The 19,411-nt window shown below is 39.5% G+C and overlaps 2 protein-coding genes across 4 annotated transcripts; both read right to left on the bottom strand.

Annotated features, from left to right (window-relative positions):
* Positions 1–51: 51 nt before the first annotated feature.
* On the bottom strand, positions 52–4,932 carry DCXR (dicarbonyl and L-xylulose reductase). Its single transcript, XM_070934671.1, has 8 exons — positions 4,790–4,932; positions 4,597–4,694; positions 2,755–2,909; positions 2,234–2,276; positions 1,884–1,983; positions 1,726–1,790; positions 1,113–1,230; positions 52–293 (listed from the first exon to the last, which is right to left on the bottom strand). The coding sequence occupies exons 1-8, from the start codon at positions 4,836–4,838 to the stop codon at positions 190–192; spliced, it is 732 nt and encodes a 243-aa protein (XP_070790772.1). The 5' UTR covers positions 4,839–4,932; the 3' UTR covers positions 52–189.
* Positions 4,933–7,593: 2,661 nt separating this feature from the next.
* Positions 7,594–19,403, bottom strand: RFNG (RFNG O-fucosylpeptide 3-beta-N-acetylglucosaminyltransferase). Of its 3 annotated transcripts, none has more exons than XM_070934668.1 (9): positions 19,276–19,403; positions 14,928–15,629; positions 13,680–13,728; positions 12,412–12,514; positions 11,963–12,116; positions 10,071–10,156; positions 9,820–9,985; positions 8,613–8,698; positions 7,594–8,484 (listed from the first exon to the last, which is right to left on the bottom strand). In XM_070934668.1, the coding sequence occupies exons 2-9, from the start codon at positions 15,408–15,410 to the stop codon at positions 8,418–8,420; spliced, it is 1,194 nt and encodes a 397-aa protein (XP_070790769.1). In that variant the 5' UTR covers positions 15,411–15,629; positions 19,276–19,403; the 3' UTR covers positions 7,594–8,417. The 3 variants fall into 3 exon arrangements, with proteins under 3 accessions (XP_070790769.1, XP_070790770.1, XP_070790771.1); XM_070934669.1 differs by having other exon boundaries at positions 11,963–12,038; XM_070934670.1 differs by lacking the exon at positions 8,613–8,698.
* Between the last annotated feature and the right edge of the window lie 8 nt (positions 19,404–19,411).

Here is a 19,411-nt window from a genome sequence, read left to right as displayed (position 1 = left end):
GAAGAACATTTCATCATCCCTCTTCCTGTTAATTGCATTAAAGAAGATAAATTCTTTCTACTACTTTATTGATTTATTCGTATATCAAATTGTTCCATTTCATGATCCTTTGGTATTTTGAAAAAGACTATAAACTGGATAAATCATGGAGAGTTGGGCTATTCATCCCAAAGGAGTTTACAAGGTATTCTAGCTGGAGAGGAATCCTCCATCAATGGGCAGTGTGGCACCAGTGGTCATGCTGCTTTGGTCGCTCAACAAGAAGAGGATGCCATTTACCACATCATCCAGTTCTGTAAAGATAGATGCAGGAAGGTTGGCTGAAAGCAATTGCGAAGGCAATCCAATCAGTAGAAGTCTTTCACAGAGAGAAAGGAATTTCCCATTCCTAAAACCAAATGATACTACCTATTCTTATCTTATCCAGTCAGCAATACCTAACCCTGATAGCTTTTTCTAGAAATTAAATTCATAAATTCCTTTTCACAGGAACAGATGTAATATTTTTGTTGTTAATTAATTGTCTGTAATTGGTGTGATACTGATAACAGAGGAATGAGGTGATATGGTTCCAGAGATAAATCTCCGATAGGAAAAGACAAAAATCACCTTTTTCTAAGAAAAACACTTCATTAACTTTAACTAAAATGGCTTAGAGCTTGCTATGTAAGGAATGGGGAGAACTCGTCTCCAGAAATATAATCTATTTCAGCTTCACTATCAGAGGCATAGAACAATTGGGAGACTATAGGCCTTGATCAGAAGCAGGGGTGGTATTCGCTTACCTTCGCTACCAGTTCGCAAATGTGAGCGCGTGCAGGGCCTTCCGTGCATGCGCAGAGCATCAAAAACGGGACGTGGTGACGCCCGGGCGGGTGGGCGGAGCCTCCTGCAGCCGCCGCTACCGGTTTGCCCGATAGAACGGATAGAACTGGCTGAATACCACCACTGATCAGAAGCTTGTACATTCCAGATGCATAGACTCTTTAAAGCAGCCACAGCACTGGTACATGTTTCTCACTTATTGCTAACCACTTTGCCTCTGTAATGTTTCTAGATCTCCAGAGACCCTCTGTTGTCCTCTGACACAGGATGTTTGTGTTCCAAATTACCTGCAAATTTTCCCAATGGGATGCGGCTAAGCATAGGTCCAGATTTCTGGGGATCACTCCAATTTAGACGTCCCATGTTGGTCATGACAACTGTGGGATTCACACAATTTACCCGAATCTTGAAAAGCAAAGAAAGGCAATACAGAATGAATGCATCGTTAGACTAAGCACCCAGCAGATACTTACTCTCTTTAAAGAAGGTGTGGTCTAGAAATGTTGATGATCTAGAACTCTCAATAATATTGGTAATCTAGAATTATGATCATCCCGCATCACTGGTCATGTTGGTCAAGGTCAAATGGGAGTTGGAATTCAGCAACATTTGAAGGGTCACATATTATTTATCCCTACTTTTTTGAGGTTACTCTTAAGGAATTGGTTTTTCATTATGAAAACAACTAACATTTTAATCAGCTGGCTCTCTTGGTGAAAAGTCTTACTGAACCTTCTTCCTTCAAAATAAGGCTCCATTTTTATTTTTTTTTTGCAGGTTTGATTTATAGTAAGCTCTATACAGTCACCTAATGACAAAATATTTTTGTTTGCTGTTTGCATGTCCTATAGTTATTGTTTCTCCTTCATCTTATCTTGCTCTTCAGGCAGAGGTGCTTACCTTATGGGGGCCTAATTCCAGAGCCATTGACTTTGTCAGCATATCCAAGGCACTCTTGGTTGCACCTTCAGGCAAACAGAAAAAAATAAGTGTATTAAAAGCTCCCCTTTCTTCCTCTTCTCCTTGCTTTTCCTTTACTTTCCTGCAGTGATACTCACTATAGACAGTATGATTTAACATAGCCCGTTGGGAAACCTGGCTTGAAACGTTGACAATAGCTCCTGGTGCTCCTCTGGCAATCAGTTTCTGGGCAAAAATCTATGACAACACAGAATTTATCAAACATTTATCATTTTCAATTTAATGATATCCAGGGCATCAATGTTAAGTATAAAGAGGGTTGCCAAAGCAGTGAGGTGGAGATCTATTTCTAAGCAAATGCACATAGGATGGAACCACAAATCCATCTTCCTTAAGACCATAATAATATTCCATTTGTTAATGTAAGTTTTTTACTAACTGCTTCTACAGTCTACATGGTCCTTCCAACATCATGCATATTTCTCACCTGGGAAATCTGCAGCACAGCCCGAAGATTGACATTGAAAGATCTATATAAAAGGAAAGTCAGATTAAATACACCAAGAAAAGCCAATTGCAACAAAGTGGGAAATTGCTAGAAGCCCAAAGTGCAGGGATTGCATACTAACCCCCAAGTCTTCCCCATCCCATCGCCAGTCGGGAAACAAAGGAATTATCAGGTTGCTAAAACAAACAAGTCTGCACTTTTTTCATCAAGGACAAGGAAAACAATTGTTCTGCAAACTAAAGCAAATTAACATCTGAAGCTCGGTTTTTATTCTAGAAGAACATTTTATTATATTTACCCTTCAAAGTGGAGTGGAAAAGCCCTGTAAGGTTGAAAATCAGAATCTACAGCAGTGGTTTCTAAAACCAAATTCTCACATCTCCCTTTAGTTACCTGGTATTAATTGTGGGTCCTATTTTATTTAAATTTTCTTTTTTTTTTTTACATCTTTTCTTTGGCCTAAATTATTACTTTGCTTGCCGCCCCCTCGCCTCAATTACCTGTCAAAGGCCTCTTTAGTAACCTGTAGGAATGGCTGCAAAACTGCTACAGCAGCATTATTCACTAACAAATCAATATCTTCTACTGTGCTTAGTGCAGCCTCTGTAGCTTCCCAGTCTGCGAGGTCAACACACAATGTCTGGATGCCTGGGCACTGAGGACAGAAGTAACATTAAGAAAGACGGGGATTGAAGCTGATTACAAAGCAGGGGAGTTAGACTGCTAGTTTCAAGTGACTTTTAACAAAGTATACAAAATAAAACTTCACCAGGACAGAATCCTGATTTCAAACAACAGTCCAAGGAGATGTAATTCCTTCATTAAGCTTGAGCTGCAAGGATATTTTCCAATTTTGTTTTTGATACTCAAAAAGAGTAATTTGGACATCTGCAATTCTAATTAGATTCTTCTATGGTATATCCTCCAATAATCACCCATAATAATAAAAAAAGTGCCCTTGGAACATGTTTTACACTATATGAAGATTGTCCGAAGAATGGCAGATGAGTTCAGTTGGTACAAAGTACAATTTCCCTTTTCATGGTAATTCTGTGAGAAAATGGTGAGAAATGCAGTAAATAGCTTATTTTTAAATCAGTGCTGTTCTGGGGATTGCCCTATGGGGAACATAGATTGCAAATGGCTATCTGATAGTGGTAGCTTTTCAATGACACTCCCTAGCAAGCCAGGCACAAGTTTTTAACCTATAAAACCCAGGCATTTCCAGATTATGTCAAGTCATTTTATTCCCCTTCAATGCCAGACAAGTGTGGAAAACAGGGTGGAAGTTAATTTGCTCTTTTGTCTTTCAATACAGCCTAAAGGATAAAGCAGCTGGTAAAAAATGGGGACAACCCTGAAGGCTTTTCAGGTTTGTCCCCATTTGTCCCCAAGGACTGCTGCAGGTTTTCTCTTAAAAAGTATTTCAGATGTTTGGGTAAAGGGCAGGAAGGGAGCAATAGAGTATAAAAATGGCTAGGACCAGTCAATAATCTACTCCAATTTTAACAGGAAGAATTTTTTTATTTCTTCAGCACCTAGTGGCACTGGATACTCTGATTAATTGTTACCCTGAGGCATGATAAACTTGTAGTGGAAAGACAGGGTGGAAGGTCTGCTTTTGCAATGATTAAAATCACAAGCCATGCACTTGGCACACCTGAATGGTGAAATGTAGTAATATCTGCTTAGTCAGTATCTCATGATCTGACCATTCTATTGCAGATCTGCCTCAAATAGTTGAGATCTGGCACATAAAAGGCATGCACTTTTCAGGCATGTATAGGAACATACATCTGCATATACAAGGACTTTTCTTTTTGAGGGTGGGCTAACAAAAATAGGATGCAATTGAAGTGTAGCTCCATTCACAGAAATTAATAAGCTTGAGGTAATGGGGCCCTAAGAGAATGAAATTCAAGGTTTATCTAGACCAGTGATTCTCAAAGTCCGGTTTACTCTTTCAGGGGAATGGAGTATTTTATAAATAACATTTCTCAACTTTAATTTATAACATACAACACATCAATGATATAACTCACACAAAGCTTTTTGGGGTCCTCAATCACTTTCAAAAATTAAAGAGATACCCAGGCTAAAACCTTTGAGAACTGATCTAATCCAATATGTGGAGGTCCCAGTGGAAAAGCTGTCTCATATTGCCTTTTCCCAGAAACAAAGCCATCCTTCCTCTGAGTTAGAGGCAACCACCCAGGCATGGCCCTCCAGGAAGAGAGGATTTCCCTTCGGCCAGAGGGAAAGCGAGGGTCGGGCCAGGCAAAAGCCAAAGGAGAGCCACCACTGGGCAAAGGCTGAGCAGGCAGGAGCCACGCTGCCTCTACCTCTTCTTGCAGGCTCTCGAGATCTGTCTGGGTCCGGCTCACCGCCACCACCTGAGCCCCCGCCTGGCTCAGCCGTACCGCCACAGCCCTGCCGATCCCTGCAAAGGGGAGCACAAGGTTGTTATACTAATACCGCGGGGCTCGTCCCCGAAGCACCAGGGCTGCTCCAGCGGCGCTGCCCCGGGGACGCTACCTTTGCCTGCACCCGTCACCACAGCGCGGCGCCCAGAGAAACGCTCCATCCTCCGCGGCGGCTGAACTTCCAATCGGCGCTGGAGGCAGCGCTGGAAGGGAAGAGGCGGCGCCCGAAGGGGCTTCCAGAAGGGGGAAGGAGGCCTTCCCTCCGCTGCCGCCTCTTTCTTCCCTATTAAACCCTCCCGGCTCCCAGGTGTCGTGTTTGCAGTCTCGCCCGAGGACGCGTCCCCGTGTCTATCGGGAGCGCCCGAGCCCGGCTTCTGGCGTCCTTCGGGGCACCGGGTGTAAAACCGCATCCGGGCTACCGCTCCTTTGTCTGAAGGGGAGGTTCCCGGTTCCTTGTGTCGCCATGTTTTTTTCTCCCGTGGACGGTGGAGGAATCAAGAGTTTCACGTAGTTCTGGTGTGGGTCCCTGGCACAAAATCGGAGCCATGCAAGGCTTCTTGTGTTTTATGATACCGACCCACTGTAGGCTGATAAATACAATAGAGAGGTTGTTGAGTGAAAGAGAAATTGTAATATAATGGCCAAATATTATATTGGTTTTATTATACTGGTTGGAGAGTGGCTTCTGATAATCACGAAGTGCAAAATGACAGTATTTAATACCTGAGGCAATAAGCAGTAGAAATTCAACAATACAGAATAAGCAATTTTATGTGACACCTCACTGTTGATACTTTAGCACTAGCAGTAGTACTTATATACCACTTCATAGTGCTTTAAAGCAGCGGTCTCCAACCTTTTGGGCTTTGGAAGGGAAGAGGGGATGGTTCCATGTGAATGGCGCATGAATGTGTGTGTGTGCGCTTGCCTGCCACACCTGCGGCCAGATTTTGAATGGGCCATGGTCCAGTAGTGGGTCAGACAGCCCAAGGGTTGCATGCCCCTGCTTTACAGTAGTGATTTGATTTACAGTAGTGAGTGATTTACAGTATCGACAGATTGCCCCAAACAATCTGGATCCTCATTTCATTGACCTTGGCCGGTCAGGATTGAACTGCTGGCAGTTGGCAGAATTAACCTGCAATACTACATTCTAACCACTGCCATCACGACCCTATTCATATTCCAGTAATAATATATCAATATAATAATTTAATGACATGTTAACAAATAATTTAATAACTTCTAAAGAAGAAAGATCAACTTCAATGTTGCTTGGACTGATTAGGAGATGGCATTTGACTCTCTGCAACATAAGTAATCTCCTTTAATTGTAATTTATAGTTCCTTTTAAAAAGAATTCAAAACCAAAAAAAATTCTCACAGGAAGGATTCTTACGTTTTTCCAAAATCTTATTTCAAATCCTTAATCAATTTGTAACTTTCCAAAAAATCAAAGTTCTAATCACCCTTTTTCTGTTTATGCCAATAATTTTTTGTGAGTTCTTAAATACTTGTATTTAAAAACTTCATTCGCTAAGGATTAAAGGAAACTCAGCTGGTGTTATAAAACTTGTCAATCTAAAGATTCCTAATAGCTGAAAAGCAGTTAATAAGCAATTTCCAAAACTGATTAGAAAAAGAAGTATGAACTCGGGTGTCCATTTTGAAGGTGCTAATTGTGATTTCAGCAACAGATTATTCCTTTGTCTTCTAAAGCTCTAACCCACCAGAGACCAGTATATTATGGTCTCCTCATAAGGAGCAACTGTATGGAGCACTTCTGGGCAATTTCAAGCCCTCTCCTTGTCCAGAGAATTACGAAGAGCCAGTCTACTTGTTGATTCTTCATTCTATCACAATCATTGGCTCTGCCTTTAGTGTAACTGTTATCAGTTTGCCATTGCTTCCTGGGAAGTCCTTTTCAAATGCTTAATTATAAGTGCTGGTGAATATACTGTAAATAGAGTACATTTGGAGTTAAATGCAGAGTAACAAACTAATTCAATAAGAAAATTGATCAATTTTCCACAATTAGGTTTACTAAATGTTCTGGTCTAGAGGAGGCCAGTTTTGAATAGCTGACAGCCCGACAGTGGCCCCTGGCCCAGGGACCTATTATGGCACTCGGTGATAGTGAATCCCCAAACCGCCCTGAGTCTTTCGGGAGAAGGGCGGTATAAAAATTTAATAAATAATAATAATAATATATTCCTTGGGGGGAGGGGGCATTAAGCTCTCTGCTCTACCTAATTTCATGTGTCATGATTCTTTTACTAAGACATAATAAGGATCAAAGAAAAACCAAATAAGGAAAACATGGGAAAAGTACAATGAAGGTTACCTCTAAAGAAAAAAGCAGTATAAAAACTACTTGTCACTACTCAAAGCTGTATCCTGACCAACTCAATTCTTTGTAGCAGATGAATGTGCGTTACAATCAAGCTTCCATCTACAGTTTAAGTTATTTTTAAATATAACAATCTTGATTTCAACTTTTACATTTTTTTGTGCCTTGAAAAAAACTTGGCTTCAATTTTGGATTCTTCTGTCAAAATAAAATATCCATCAGCTGTTTCAAGAACGCTCAGCAGAGACAATAATACATGCAGCTATCATCTCCAAAATTAGTTGTCAGTATTGTTACATTTTTCATCAGGTGGTGCTCACAATCAGAACTGTTCTGGAGCTTACAGCAAACCAGATAGGGGGCACATCAGACAATCCAGTACAATCTGGATTGGTTCATAAAATAGCAATAGCAATAGCACTTAGACTTATATACCGCTTTATAGTGCTTTTACTCTAAGCAGCCCTCTCTAAGTGGTTTTACAGAGTCAGCATATTGCCCCAGCAATCTGGGTCCTCTTTGATGAATGCTGCTATATTTACAAGAAGGATTCTGTACAATAGTAGTGACTCAGAAATATATTTTATTAAGTGACTAAGTTGCTCATGGAACCAGTGGAAAACCCTCAAAAATTCTCATGATCCATCCTTTTACATATATATTTGCTAATACTCATTTTCTCAAAAGATCCAATCTACTGGGTGTTGGGTGTATCACATCAGGAAGTCTAGATGCAATATAATAGGTAAGATTCAGATGATGGCCCAGCCAACTGAAACATCTGTTTCAATATCTTGAAACAATTAGTGGTTAGAAAATATTGAAGACCAATCACTTGGGACTTGACTCTGACAGTGGAGAACGTCTAAAAAGGTAAGAAGGAAAGCAAACCATGAAGGAAAGAAATTGTGGTATTGCACAGAGCAGAGAAGTTGCTAGGGATTGGTTTGTCTCATATTCACTGTAAGAGATGACATTTCTAACATTTCTTCTGTGGTTCCACAGGAATACAATTGGTAAATCAGAATTAACTACCTTCCCAAATAAGAACACTTGTCCTAATAACAAAAAAGCTATGCTTTGCTCCAAACATTTCTATAAATGTCTCTTTATCAGCCATATTGCTACAGTGCCAGACTGCAGCTTTATATTGAAATTGTACTAATACAATGTGGGAAGGATTATGGCTCAGCAAAGATATATTTAAGACTCCAAAAGAAATACTGCAGATATTATTTATAATGCGCCCCAGACCAAAGTTCTCAAGTATTATTTTGATGAGTGGCTGGTTTATCTGGGACTTGCTTTGTCTTTCTTCTTCCTCTGATATATAGCTCTCGCTATTAATTTAAAGAAAGCTGAGTAAAAGATTCACAGGAAAGGGGAGATGTCATTTCACTATTACGGTAGGGCACCACAGAGTTTCAGGGTAGAGGAGGCAGTGAACAGATTTGAACCTGCAAAGAATAAGGTAAGAAGTTATAGTCTAATTCTGCAAATATATTATCCGGCAATTTTCAGTTGTCATGTTTGAATTTCTTAACCGAACAAGTAGGTTAGGGGATTTAAGACATAATGTACACACCGAGTTGGATCTTGTTGTATACTGAATACTTCACCCACACTGACAACATTGCGTTTATTCTCAGGGCCACCATAACTTAAGGTAACCTAGAAAAAACACACATAACCCATATATTCAAAATTGCACTTGTTAGAAATAATTAATTTTAAAAACTGGAACACATTTAAGTCCTAAAATTGGGTTCTACAGTTAGTATAATTAGTTACCAGGGATTGGAAATATATTACAGTCTCTCTAGGATTAGGACCAATTGAAACATCTTAAGTTGGGAAAATGGAAATGAATAAAATCCCACAACTGCTGCTATCAGGTTAAACAATCCTTAAACTATTATAAGGGAAAAATATCATATCTCCTTATCATATCCATCTTTTTAATGTTTACTTTTTTTTTTTGAGCGTACATTACTGGATGTGAAAGTAAGGCCAAGATAATGGGGAACAGTTTTTAAAATACAAGTAATCCTTGTTTAGTGAACATTTGGTTCTGGCAACTTGGTTATTAAGTGGCTAGTAAGTGAAACTGCTACTGTGCTCATGATCTTATTTCAACTTTCCTTTCCAGGACAGACCTGTGAAGGTAATAAATGTGAGGATTGGTTGTAAAGTTATTTTTTCATCACTGCTATAACTTGGAACAGTTGCTAAATGAGGCAGTCACTAAACAAGGACTACAAGGTATTCTTAAAATTGACAAAACTTCCCTGGAATCCCTGAAGTATAGTGTTTATCTTATTTTTCTTTTACTTTAAATATTGCTACATGCTATTTACTCTTTCTCCCTTCATGAATCACTGCCTTGTCATGTACTCTTTCACTTCCCCGTTTTCCACACATAGTATTCAAATAAGTATACAAATTCAACACTGACATTTAACTTCTTTCTCGATTGTTTTATGCATATCTTCAAAACCAAGCTTTCGCCTCAACAGTAATTTAAGAGCAAGTGATTCTTATTTTTTACACTTATTTTACTTAGAAAATGCCCATCCTTTCTTCTCCTTGTTCTTCCCATCTACCATGAGAGAAATTCGCAAAAGGTTTTCGTATTTTGTTTGTACTACATCAGTACTGTCGAAGATGACAAACTTGCAGCATAGTCTCAGTAAGAAACTCCCACGAAATAGACCCTTTTAAGGAGGGAAGAGGAAGTGGGTGGGTGAGAGGGCAAGAAGCATCTGCTTAGTTTAGAGCATAGTTGTCCTTACTTGTCTGAGTGCAGCTTTACCACGCAAGCGCTGTAAGTTTTCCAGATGAGAGTGAAATAAAGGGCTGTGCAATAGTTTCACTTCCAAGAGCCCTTCAATGATGTAGCCAATGGTGCAATCATCAGGGAGGCGAATTCTCTCTGCAGTGCTGATGAAGCTGCCAAGGCTGCCAAAAGCAAAAGTCAAGGAATGAATCTCTCCTTAGTTCTATTTGGGCCACAGGTGGGAGCAAGCGTTCCAAGTGCACCTACCTAGCCCATGGGCTCATCTTGAGGGCCAGGCCTCTGCTGATGCAAAATCCAGCACCACCTGTGGCAAACCAGAACTTTGTAGTGGTCTAGCAAAATAAAGAGATACATGCTAATATGACTCAGCAATTTGTGATCAAATGGATGTTATCAATTCTATTTGACTATTAGAAAGCCTCAGAAAACTGTTGGAGCTTTGGGAAACCAATTTTAAATCAAATTTGAATTTAAAGAAACATACCAGCTGTGGACTTGCTTTGTGTATAACTAATTCTTCATATAGCTTCAATGAAATTGGTTCAGTCAGACTTATGGAATGAAACATGTATAGGATTGTAATCATAATACTATTTTCTATGGCTGTAGAACAGAATAATCACTATAATTAATTACAGAGAAACAGCCAAGTGTAAGTAAAGGAATGAAAACACAACTGTATCTATAAATTCAAAGTTGAATTTTGTAATTTGTTTTAAAATATGAAAATTTGCACATTTCTTATTTCACATGAAGAAGCTTAGATCTTTTAATTTCTTTTCAAAAATAAGGTACAGGTACCTCAGGTACACTCTGGGAAATGCTTACAGTACTCTCTTGAAACCTCTTCTTCTCCAATCTCTCTGCTCTGGGAGAGGGGGAGAAAAAAGCAAGCAATTTTTGTAGGCAATCTCTTCTTTGCCTGACCTTTTCCCACTGCCAGTGCAATTCCATTGCTTTCAATGTGCATAAGAGCAAACCACTTTCTCTCTTAAAATCCTTCTCCAATCTGTCTGTCCTGCAAAGGGGGGGGGGATGCAGAGAGGAAAAAAAGGAACCCATTTCTGCAGGCAATCTCTCCTCTGTCACTGCCTTCCCTCTTGCCTTGCAGAGTGGAGAGGTTGGAGAAGGGATTTAGAGTACTGTAAGCTGTTTGTGTAGCATATCTGCAGTTCTCATCCTTGGGCTGCTGGCACAATCCCATGTGTAGAAGAGCAAACAGGTTATTTTCTTGCAATATGTTTCTTTCCAATCTCTATACTGAAGGGTGGGCACAAGATGAGTACTGATTATAATGGCAATCACATGATTGAGGGACACTACAAAGGTTGTAAATTGGGTGTAAAATTATTTGTCAGTACCATTGTAACTTTGAACGGTCACTGAAGACATGGTTGATAAGCGAGGACAATCTGTAATCAGCTTTTAAATGGCATATTGTGAGTTGCAGTCCAAAGTGGGTGAAATGGAAATTCTTCAAAACTTAAAGTACCCACTCTGTTCCTAAAAATCTTCCACCCTACCTAATCCCAAATAATGCCAAAAAAACCACAGCTAAAATTTGCTAGTTCTAGGAATTTTAAGAATGGGTGTTTCTGGTAGCACCTTTTGAACTTCTGCCTAAAGTACTGCTATCAAGTGTTTCTAAATAAGGGTAACTCCAATGGAAAGATCACAAATACGGTGATCATTCTGCTTATTATTCTGAACTTATTAAGCACCAATGTCATAAACAAAATCTTGTTATGGACTGATAAACTGGAAGGATAGATGGCAATTCTACACTTTGTTTCTGAAGGATGCAACCTTTTTATATTATTCACAAACAGGTTATATTATATGGAGGGAGGGAGTAGTAAAATTAAAGTCAGAGGAGGAGCACTGCTACTGGCAACGAAATCTATCTATCAGCAGTCAATTCAGTGCAACAAAGGAAGCAATGGTAGTCTGAAATAATAGCATCTGCAAAAATCAACTTCAAGGCATTCCTCTTAGGGAAGTGTTGCCCGCTCCCATGCTGGTGGGCTAGAAAAATAGCAAAATAGGATGTGGAATTCCAGATGAAAGTAAACATGCAAGACTACAAAAATCTGCTTTTTTTCAGTTCATGAAAACCAACAGTGAAAGAATCTGCTCACTGATCCATCATTCCGGAGATGGTCTGTTGCTTCAATTGGATGGTCCAGACTTGGTCTTCCTATATATATATCTTGGCTGTGTGAAAAAGCAGATAAAAGACTCAAGAGACTCTTCAAATTCACATAGTTGTCATCGTCTACATGACAAAACCACCTGCAGAAAATGCAGAAAAGAAAACTGTAGTGGAGGTCATAACAAAGATATAACAAAGCTCTCTTTGAAGACGACCTCATTTTTCAGATCTATGCATTATTGACAATGCAAATGACATAATTAAAATGCGAACGGGGAGAGAACAAATGGAGAAAATCTTTTCAACTACATAAAATTAGATCAAACACAACATTCTCCTATTTTATTTGCTGATCAAAAGAACAGCAGATCCTAATTGATGAAGCCAAAAGAGCAATGAAAGTAATTATTTATTAAACAAATGATTTCCACTTACTTTTGCCCAGACTCTAGAAATTTATCATATTCCACTGACATCTTGCAGCAGAGAGCTTGGCGGGTGTGAACAGCTGAGCAATTGGTATTAATTATATGATCCCCTATAAAATAAAATTGATTGCAAAGGAACAATCTATGTAGTTTCTGATAGCAAATATAATTGTATTCATATATGAAGAAGAGCCCTGAGTGTTACATTACATCTATTGTTCTACGCTGCTCAGAGTTGCCTTTGATGAGATCAGCAGCTACATAAATTTGATTAATTAATAAATAAGCATCCAGTGCTAGCTGTGAAGGATCTAGATTGCATCAAACAATGTCATGCTATAAGAATATGAAATGGAAAAAACAAATGGGCAAGCATGATAGTTTTACTTAATGCTTCTGAAATTTTCACCAGGAATGTAAGAAAATATTGTATCCTTTAATAGTGCTATAGTATTTTTTGAAATTTCATGTTCCACAACTATAAAGTTGCAACATATCTTATATTAAATTGATCTCTGCAAGCACTACTTATCATTACTGCTTCTGGAACATTAACAGGCTGAAGGAATTTAAAGTTATTAACATCATTTTCAATGGAGGCAAACAGGAAGTATTTCAAAAAGAAAACTATCTTTTTGTACCCAGAAAAGGAAATACCTGAATATAACATCATGAACAGCAAGTACACTGTGGACAGCATCTATTTTCAATTCCTTGCTTCTCAGGTCAGAAACTAATTCCCGCACTCAAGACAATGACTGAGCTGTGGATTGTCTTTTTGCAAAGCATATGGTCTATATCAGGGGTCTCCAACCTTGGCACCTTTAAGCCTGGAGGACTTTAACTCCCAGAATTCCCCAGCCAGCAAAGCAGCCAGCTTAAAGTCCTCCAGGCTTAAAGTTGCCAAGGTTGGAGACCCCTGGTCTATAATTCTTTCTCTAAAAAGATACTGTGTTTCCCCGAAAATAAGACCCTGTCTTATATTTTTTTGAATCTCGAAATAAGCACTTGGCCTTATTTTCAGGGAGGTCTTATTATTTTGGGGCACGTGGAGCAAGATGGGGCTCTCCTTGCCATCTTACCTGATTTGCAGCTCTGCATTTAAATATTTTCAGGGAGGGCTTATTTTCGGGGAAGGCTTATTTTAATACATGGGCTCAAAAGCCCGATTGGGCTTATTATCAGGGGATATCTTATTTTCAGGGAAACAGGGTAGTGACTCGTAAGAGTGATTTGTATCTTAAATATAAACGTGAAAAGTGAGTAACAATTTACCTGCTCTACGATGCAGCTCACGATCTTCCCCGTCTGTGAATACAAATGTCTATAGGATACAAATCAAGAATTACTCATCTCCCGAAGATTTCAGAGTAATGTTGTTGTTAATTTCAGTCAGAATGTTATATTGGTTTCTAACAGCCTCAAGCAAAAAAGGACTCTTTTCCCCCCCTTATGATAGGTTTCAAGAGTGTTAAGCATATTATCTGATAGGCCAGTGGCCCCCAATCTTTTGGGCGCCAGGGACCGGTTCCACGGAGAGAGGCTTTTCTGCAGATCAGAGGAGGTGCAGTTCTGTGCGCTGCCTGCATCCCGCACATGTGCGGATGGGGCTTCACTGGCTTGCACAGCCCGGTTTCTGGCGTGCCACTGCCAGTCCACAGCCTGGGGGTTGGGGACCCCTGTGATAGGCAGAAAGGAAACCAAATATATGGTCTAATATGGTACAAGAAACAGTCACACAATTCTTATTTTCAGCTCAGCAAAAATCCCAACCAACCAAAGGTCAAGGGTTTCGTAGCTAGTTTGGTTTACTGGTTCAGGCACCAGACTAGAAACCCGGAGACCGTGAATCTACGGTAATCCTGTTTTAGGGATGAAAGGCAGCTGGGTGACCTTGAGCCAATTACACTGTTTCAGCCCAATTCATCTCACAGGATTATTTTTTTATCCAGGGAAAATAGGAGGAAAGAGAATTAGGAATGTTCATCGCTTTGAGTCATTTGTAAAAATAATAAAGATGGGATAAAAATAAAAATATTCTCTATTGAATTATTGTATAACTACCAGCCATTTATGATCTACCTTCATAAAACAGAAAAACATGTCAGAATCTGCATGCATGCATAACTGATCTGATGTAGGGTGAATTTGCAGAGTTGCTTCATTAGGAACAAGGGATGGGGCTAACTTGAATAGCCCTTGATTTCTGCAATGCATTATTTACTCTTGCCAGGAATTCCCTGTTATGGAGATCTTCTAGAACTCTAATGTCATTGGGGAAAGGAGGAGTATAAATAGGTAAAATTATCATTTTTATTTTAATTAGATGAGAGATTTAGCTTGAACTATTGTGCTATCATAAAAAAATAAAATAAGCAAATCATTTATTTCCAATATTGTGATGGTAAAAGGACATTATGTTCAACCTTTGAAAAATGTTTTAAGATGCACCTTTATATATAATTGTTAATAATAAATATCACTAACAAAATAACATAACTGTTAAATAAATAGTGTTCTTACCTGACCTCTGGCCTGGGATATCCATGTTTGGAAGAGCAAGCTTAGCCTTGTTTTATGATATTTCCTTGTGGTTTTCACAGCAATAAAAATATCTTTCAATTCCAACTTTTCCTTAGCAGAGACCTTAGCAGATTCCATATGTATCACATTGTGTGGCCTTTCATTTATCTTTCCATTATCTTTCAGATGGAATCCACCAGTGTCTGTGACATGATGATTCCATTTTTCTAATAGATTCTCTTTTGTTATGGGCACTATATTGTTGATCTCAGCATCCAAAGGATTGGAGGAATTGAACTCCACCTGATGAAGTCGGGTATCCTTCTTGTTGAAAGTATTAAAAGCAAGAGATGGATGTGGCTGAGGATAGATCTTAAATCTCCAGCTGGATTGGAATTTGGGAATTAGCAAAAGGAGAACTGTGCAAGTGATAATGGAGAGCAGGAAGCATATCTTACTGAGCCTAATGCAAGAGAAGCTCATTCTTCAGCCCCTAAGGGCATTTGCCATCTTGTAAAACTGGAATATCACTTCCCAGTGATGATGAAGCCTTTGAAATGAAGCTCAACTGTGTAAAAATTATTGAAGCTGTGGGACTTTTATAGCCATACAGTATCATCTTTGTGGCATTCAATCATTAGGGGTTGATTTCTTTGTATACCGGGGCCTGGATTTATCATCCTAAAACACAGAATTTGTCACCTATTACATGAGAGACAAAAAAGAAAAAAGAAACTTGAATGTTTTACATAACCTTGAGATAAGAATTAAAGTCCCTTAAAACTATCAAGGAGATGGTTACTATGGACTAACGTGAATATATGAAACTGCTTTATACAGAATCATAACTGATCTTCCTGTTCCAGTATTATTGTGACCGACAGCAATTCCCAGTTCTTTCCAATTTTCTGCTTTTGTTTTAGTTAGAACTCTAATGTGTGGGATACTGTTGAATCTCTGCTATTACAAAAGAAAAACTGGAAATTATGCAAAAAACAATGCATTTTAGAGTATTGTTTATATGCATTATTAATAAAATGACCTAAAATAACGTTTAGGAAACATGCTGAAAGAAAGGGAAATATAACTGAAAAAGAATCTTGTTATGCCTGTGAGTTTCTGTTACTTTTTCTATTGACTTAAGCCTATTTAAAAAGGGGTCTACAATATCTAATTATTGTATATAATCTCTCTCTATATATATACAATCTACATATAAGTTAAATAGAGATGGGGCCAGCACGGAGCCCTGAGGGAGTCTGTTATTCAGGTGTCTTTGCTTACTGATTTTGTCACCCATGATGACTTGAAAGGTCCTTGCTGAAAGCATGTTATTTATTAGGTGGCCCATAGTCCTACAGGGGACAGCGTGGAGGAATTTGCTTAATAGGCCCTCCCTCCATACTGTATCGTATGTTGCTGTGAGATCCACAAATACAACAGATGTTTTCAATTTATTCCAATATACCACCTACGCTATCAACAAAGTTCTCTTAGGCTGATGACCTGGCATTAGCATATAGCCACAAGGACATCGAAGCTACAGAAGGCGTACTTACAGCCGACCTTACAACTTTGAGCACATACTTCCACCAATGGAGGTTAATCCCAAGCGTAAGTAAAACAGTTACATCATGTTTTCACCTTAACAACAAATTGGCAAAAAGAGAACTCAATGTATACCTAAACAACAAACTGCTCCCATATGAGGCAACACCAAAATATTTGGGGGTCACCTTAGACAGGACTCTGTCTTTTAAAAAACATATTCAGAATATGGCTGCCAAGGTTAACAGCAGAAGTAACATTCTACAAAAACTATGGGGAATTTGGGGAGCTTCAGCCCCAACTCTTCGATGTGCAGCCCTCAGGCTTTGCTACTCTGCAACGGAATACTGCGCACCTGTATGGATAAACAGTTCACATACAGGACTTATTGATGTTCAACTCAACCATACGATGAGGCTAATTACTGGGTGCATAAAATCTACACCTAGTTACTGGCTACCAGTTCTTAGTCACATACTTCCCCCGCACTTACGACGACAAGAAGTTCTCATTCAGGAGTATAGTAAGATCCTGTTAAATTCCTCTTTACCCATTCATGGCTACATTCCTGATCTCTTAAGATGCCGATTAAAGTCAAGAAATCCACCACTCTTGACAGTGCTTAAGCTGCTGGCCGATCATCAGAACACCACACAAAAGTGGATGGAAGCGTGGAGTAGCTATTCCCCCCAAGATATTTCTGAGCATATTAATCCTAATAGTATACCTCCAGGATTTAATCTACCCCGACACATATGGGTAACATACAATAGAATTAGAATGACTCATGGGGTGTGTGCCGACTCCTTGTATAAATGGGGAAAGACACCTTCAGCACAATGTGATTGCGGGGGCCCCTGACAGACTATCCAACATATAGTGAGGGAGTACTCTAACAGAAGGTATCCAGGAGATTTTAGGGACTTCCTCTGCGTAACAACGACAGCTACTGACTGGATCTCCAAACTCGACATTAAACTCTGAAATGTTATTTCTGTTTTCCTCCTAGGCTTTCTTACTGCTTTTTTAAAAATTGTTTTAATTGTTTTAACCTGTAAAAATGAAGTGTTTTAATATTGTGTGTGACCAGCCATACGCTAAATAAATAAATAAAATCTACAGCAAGGGTGTCAAACTCGTGTCATCACGTTGTCACATGACATATCACGACTTCCCTCCCTTCGCTGGGGGGGCGCATCTGGCCTGTGGGCTTGACACCCCTGATCTACAGTATATTTAGTAGAAACTCCCTCCCACAAAATAAGGAAATAAACTTAATTGCATTTTTTGGATGATTAGGCTTATTTTGGGGAAAATAAGTAAAACCAAATTAATAATTGAAGTTAGATCGTTTATTCAAGAGAAGAAAAAAGACTCACAGAAACTTTCTGTCATGCCTTGTGAATGATATACTGTTAGAAGACATACCATTAGTGGGTGTTGCTGAATTAAGCAATGGATAATACCAGTATATTACCTCTTTTCCTAACACCTAATTTTTCTTCTTGATACTCCCCCTTTTCTCTCTTATTGACATGTTTTCTCTTTTTCCCATCCAGCAGATTTCAAGAAAAACCAGATCAACCTTGCATAATAACCCTCTGAATTAAGTGTTTGTAAACTGCTTTTGAAATAAGCCCAAAAAGTGCATGTAATTAAAGCAAGAACCACATTGGCCACCACCCCTGCTTTATATTATAGGGGTTGTGAAATACATTGCAGAATTGCAGTCCATTCTGCACAGAATCAAATGCATTAAATCAAATGTGCTTAGGAAACCCCAATAGGACAAACAAATGAAATTTACAGATTTGATTTTTAAGTGCACCGATGCCTTGGTAAAGAAATCTTTAGAGCTCCCCCCCCCAAAAAAAAAATATATCAGTATGAGATCATTCCAGTAAATAAGCAAAAAGTACAGCATATATTCCAAGCAATATTTGTATTTATTTTTTTTTTTGGAAAATGACAACTGCTTCCCCCAAGAGCTGCTTCTTATTGACAAGATGCAATGGATGGAAAGTAACCAAGGAGAGAAGCAACCTAGAACTAAGGAGAAATTTCCTGAAAGTTAGAACAATCAATCAGTGGAACAACTTGTCTCCAGAAGTTATAGGAGCTCCAACACTGGAGGTTTTTAAGAAGAGATTGGACAACCATTTGTCTGATGTGGTATAGGGCTTCCTGCCTGAGCAGGGGGTCGGGCTAGAAAACCTCCAAGGTCCCTTCCAACTCTGTTATTCTATTCCAGGAGTCCCCAAACTTGGCAGCTTTAAGACTTGTGGACTTCAACTCCCAGAATTCTCCAGCCAGCATAGCTGGCTGGAGAATTCTGGGAGTTGAAGTCCACAAGTCTTAAAGCTGCCAAGTTTGAAGACCTCTCTAAAGGAGGGGGAGGATATTGCTACAAGTTGCTACGCGTTATAATCCTGAGTAGCAATTGATTCTTAAATAAATAAATAAATTAAATAAATAAATTCTTAAGTAAATTTAGGATTGGGGTCTCACGATCATTTTTATGTCAATTGTAATTTCAAGCAGAAAGAGTTTAAAGCCGACACATTTAGAAAGAAGTCCTAGGGATCGTCCGGGCTTTTTCTATAGGGCAACCTTCTCTGGGGACCAGGCATCCCAAAGCGGTTGCCTCGACTCCTCACCATGGCAACACGCACGCACGCACGCACACCTTGACTCCCCCTCCTCTCCTTCCTCCACTCCCCCCCCCCGCCGCCCCGTGAGAACGCTACTGGAATTCTACCCCTCCCGCTCCCCGCCAGAGCGAGAGTTTCTGGGCACTTACCGGCAGGGTCGGCTTCGCTCCGGCTGGCGGGGGAAGAAGCCGGGCCGGGCGCTTGACTCTCGTGGCGCTCGCCTGACCCAGGCTTCGAGCCCTCGCCGGGCCGAATCAAACGGACACCGGGGTGGGGTGGGGTGGG

Source organism: Pituophis catenifer, unplaced genomic scaffold, assembly GCF_029215685.1.
Source record: "Pituophis catenifer annectens isolate HBS135680 unplaced genomic scaffold, rPitCat1.0.hap2 SCAF_2, whole genome shotgun sequence".
Taxonomy (NCBI): Eukaryota; Metazoa; Chordata; class Lepidosauria; order Squamata; family Colubridae; genus Pituophis; species Pituophis catenifer.
Note: the sequence above shows the minus strand (reverse complement) of the source record. Positions and strands in the feature narration are given on the sequence as shown.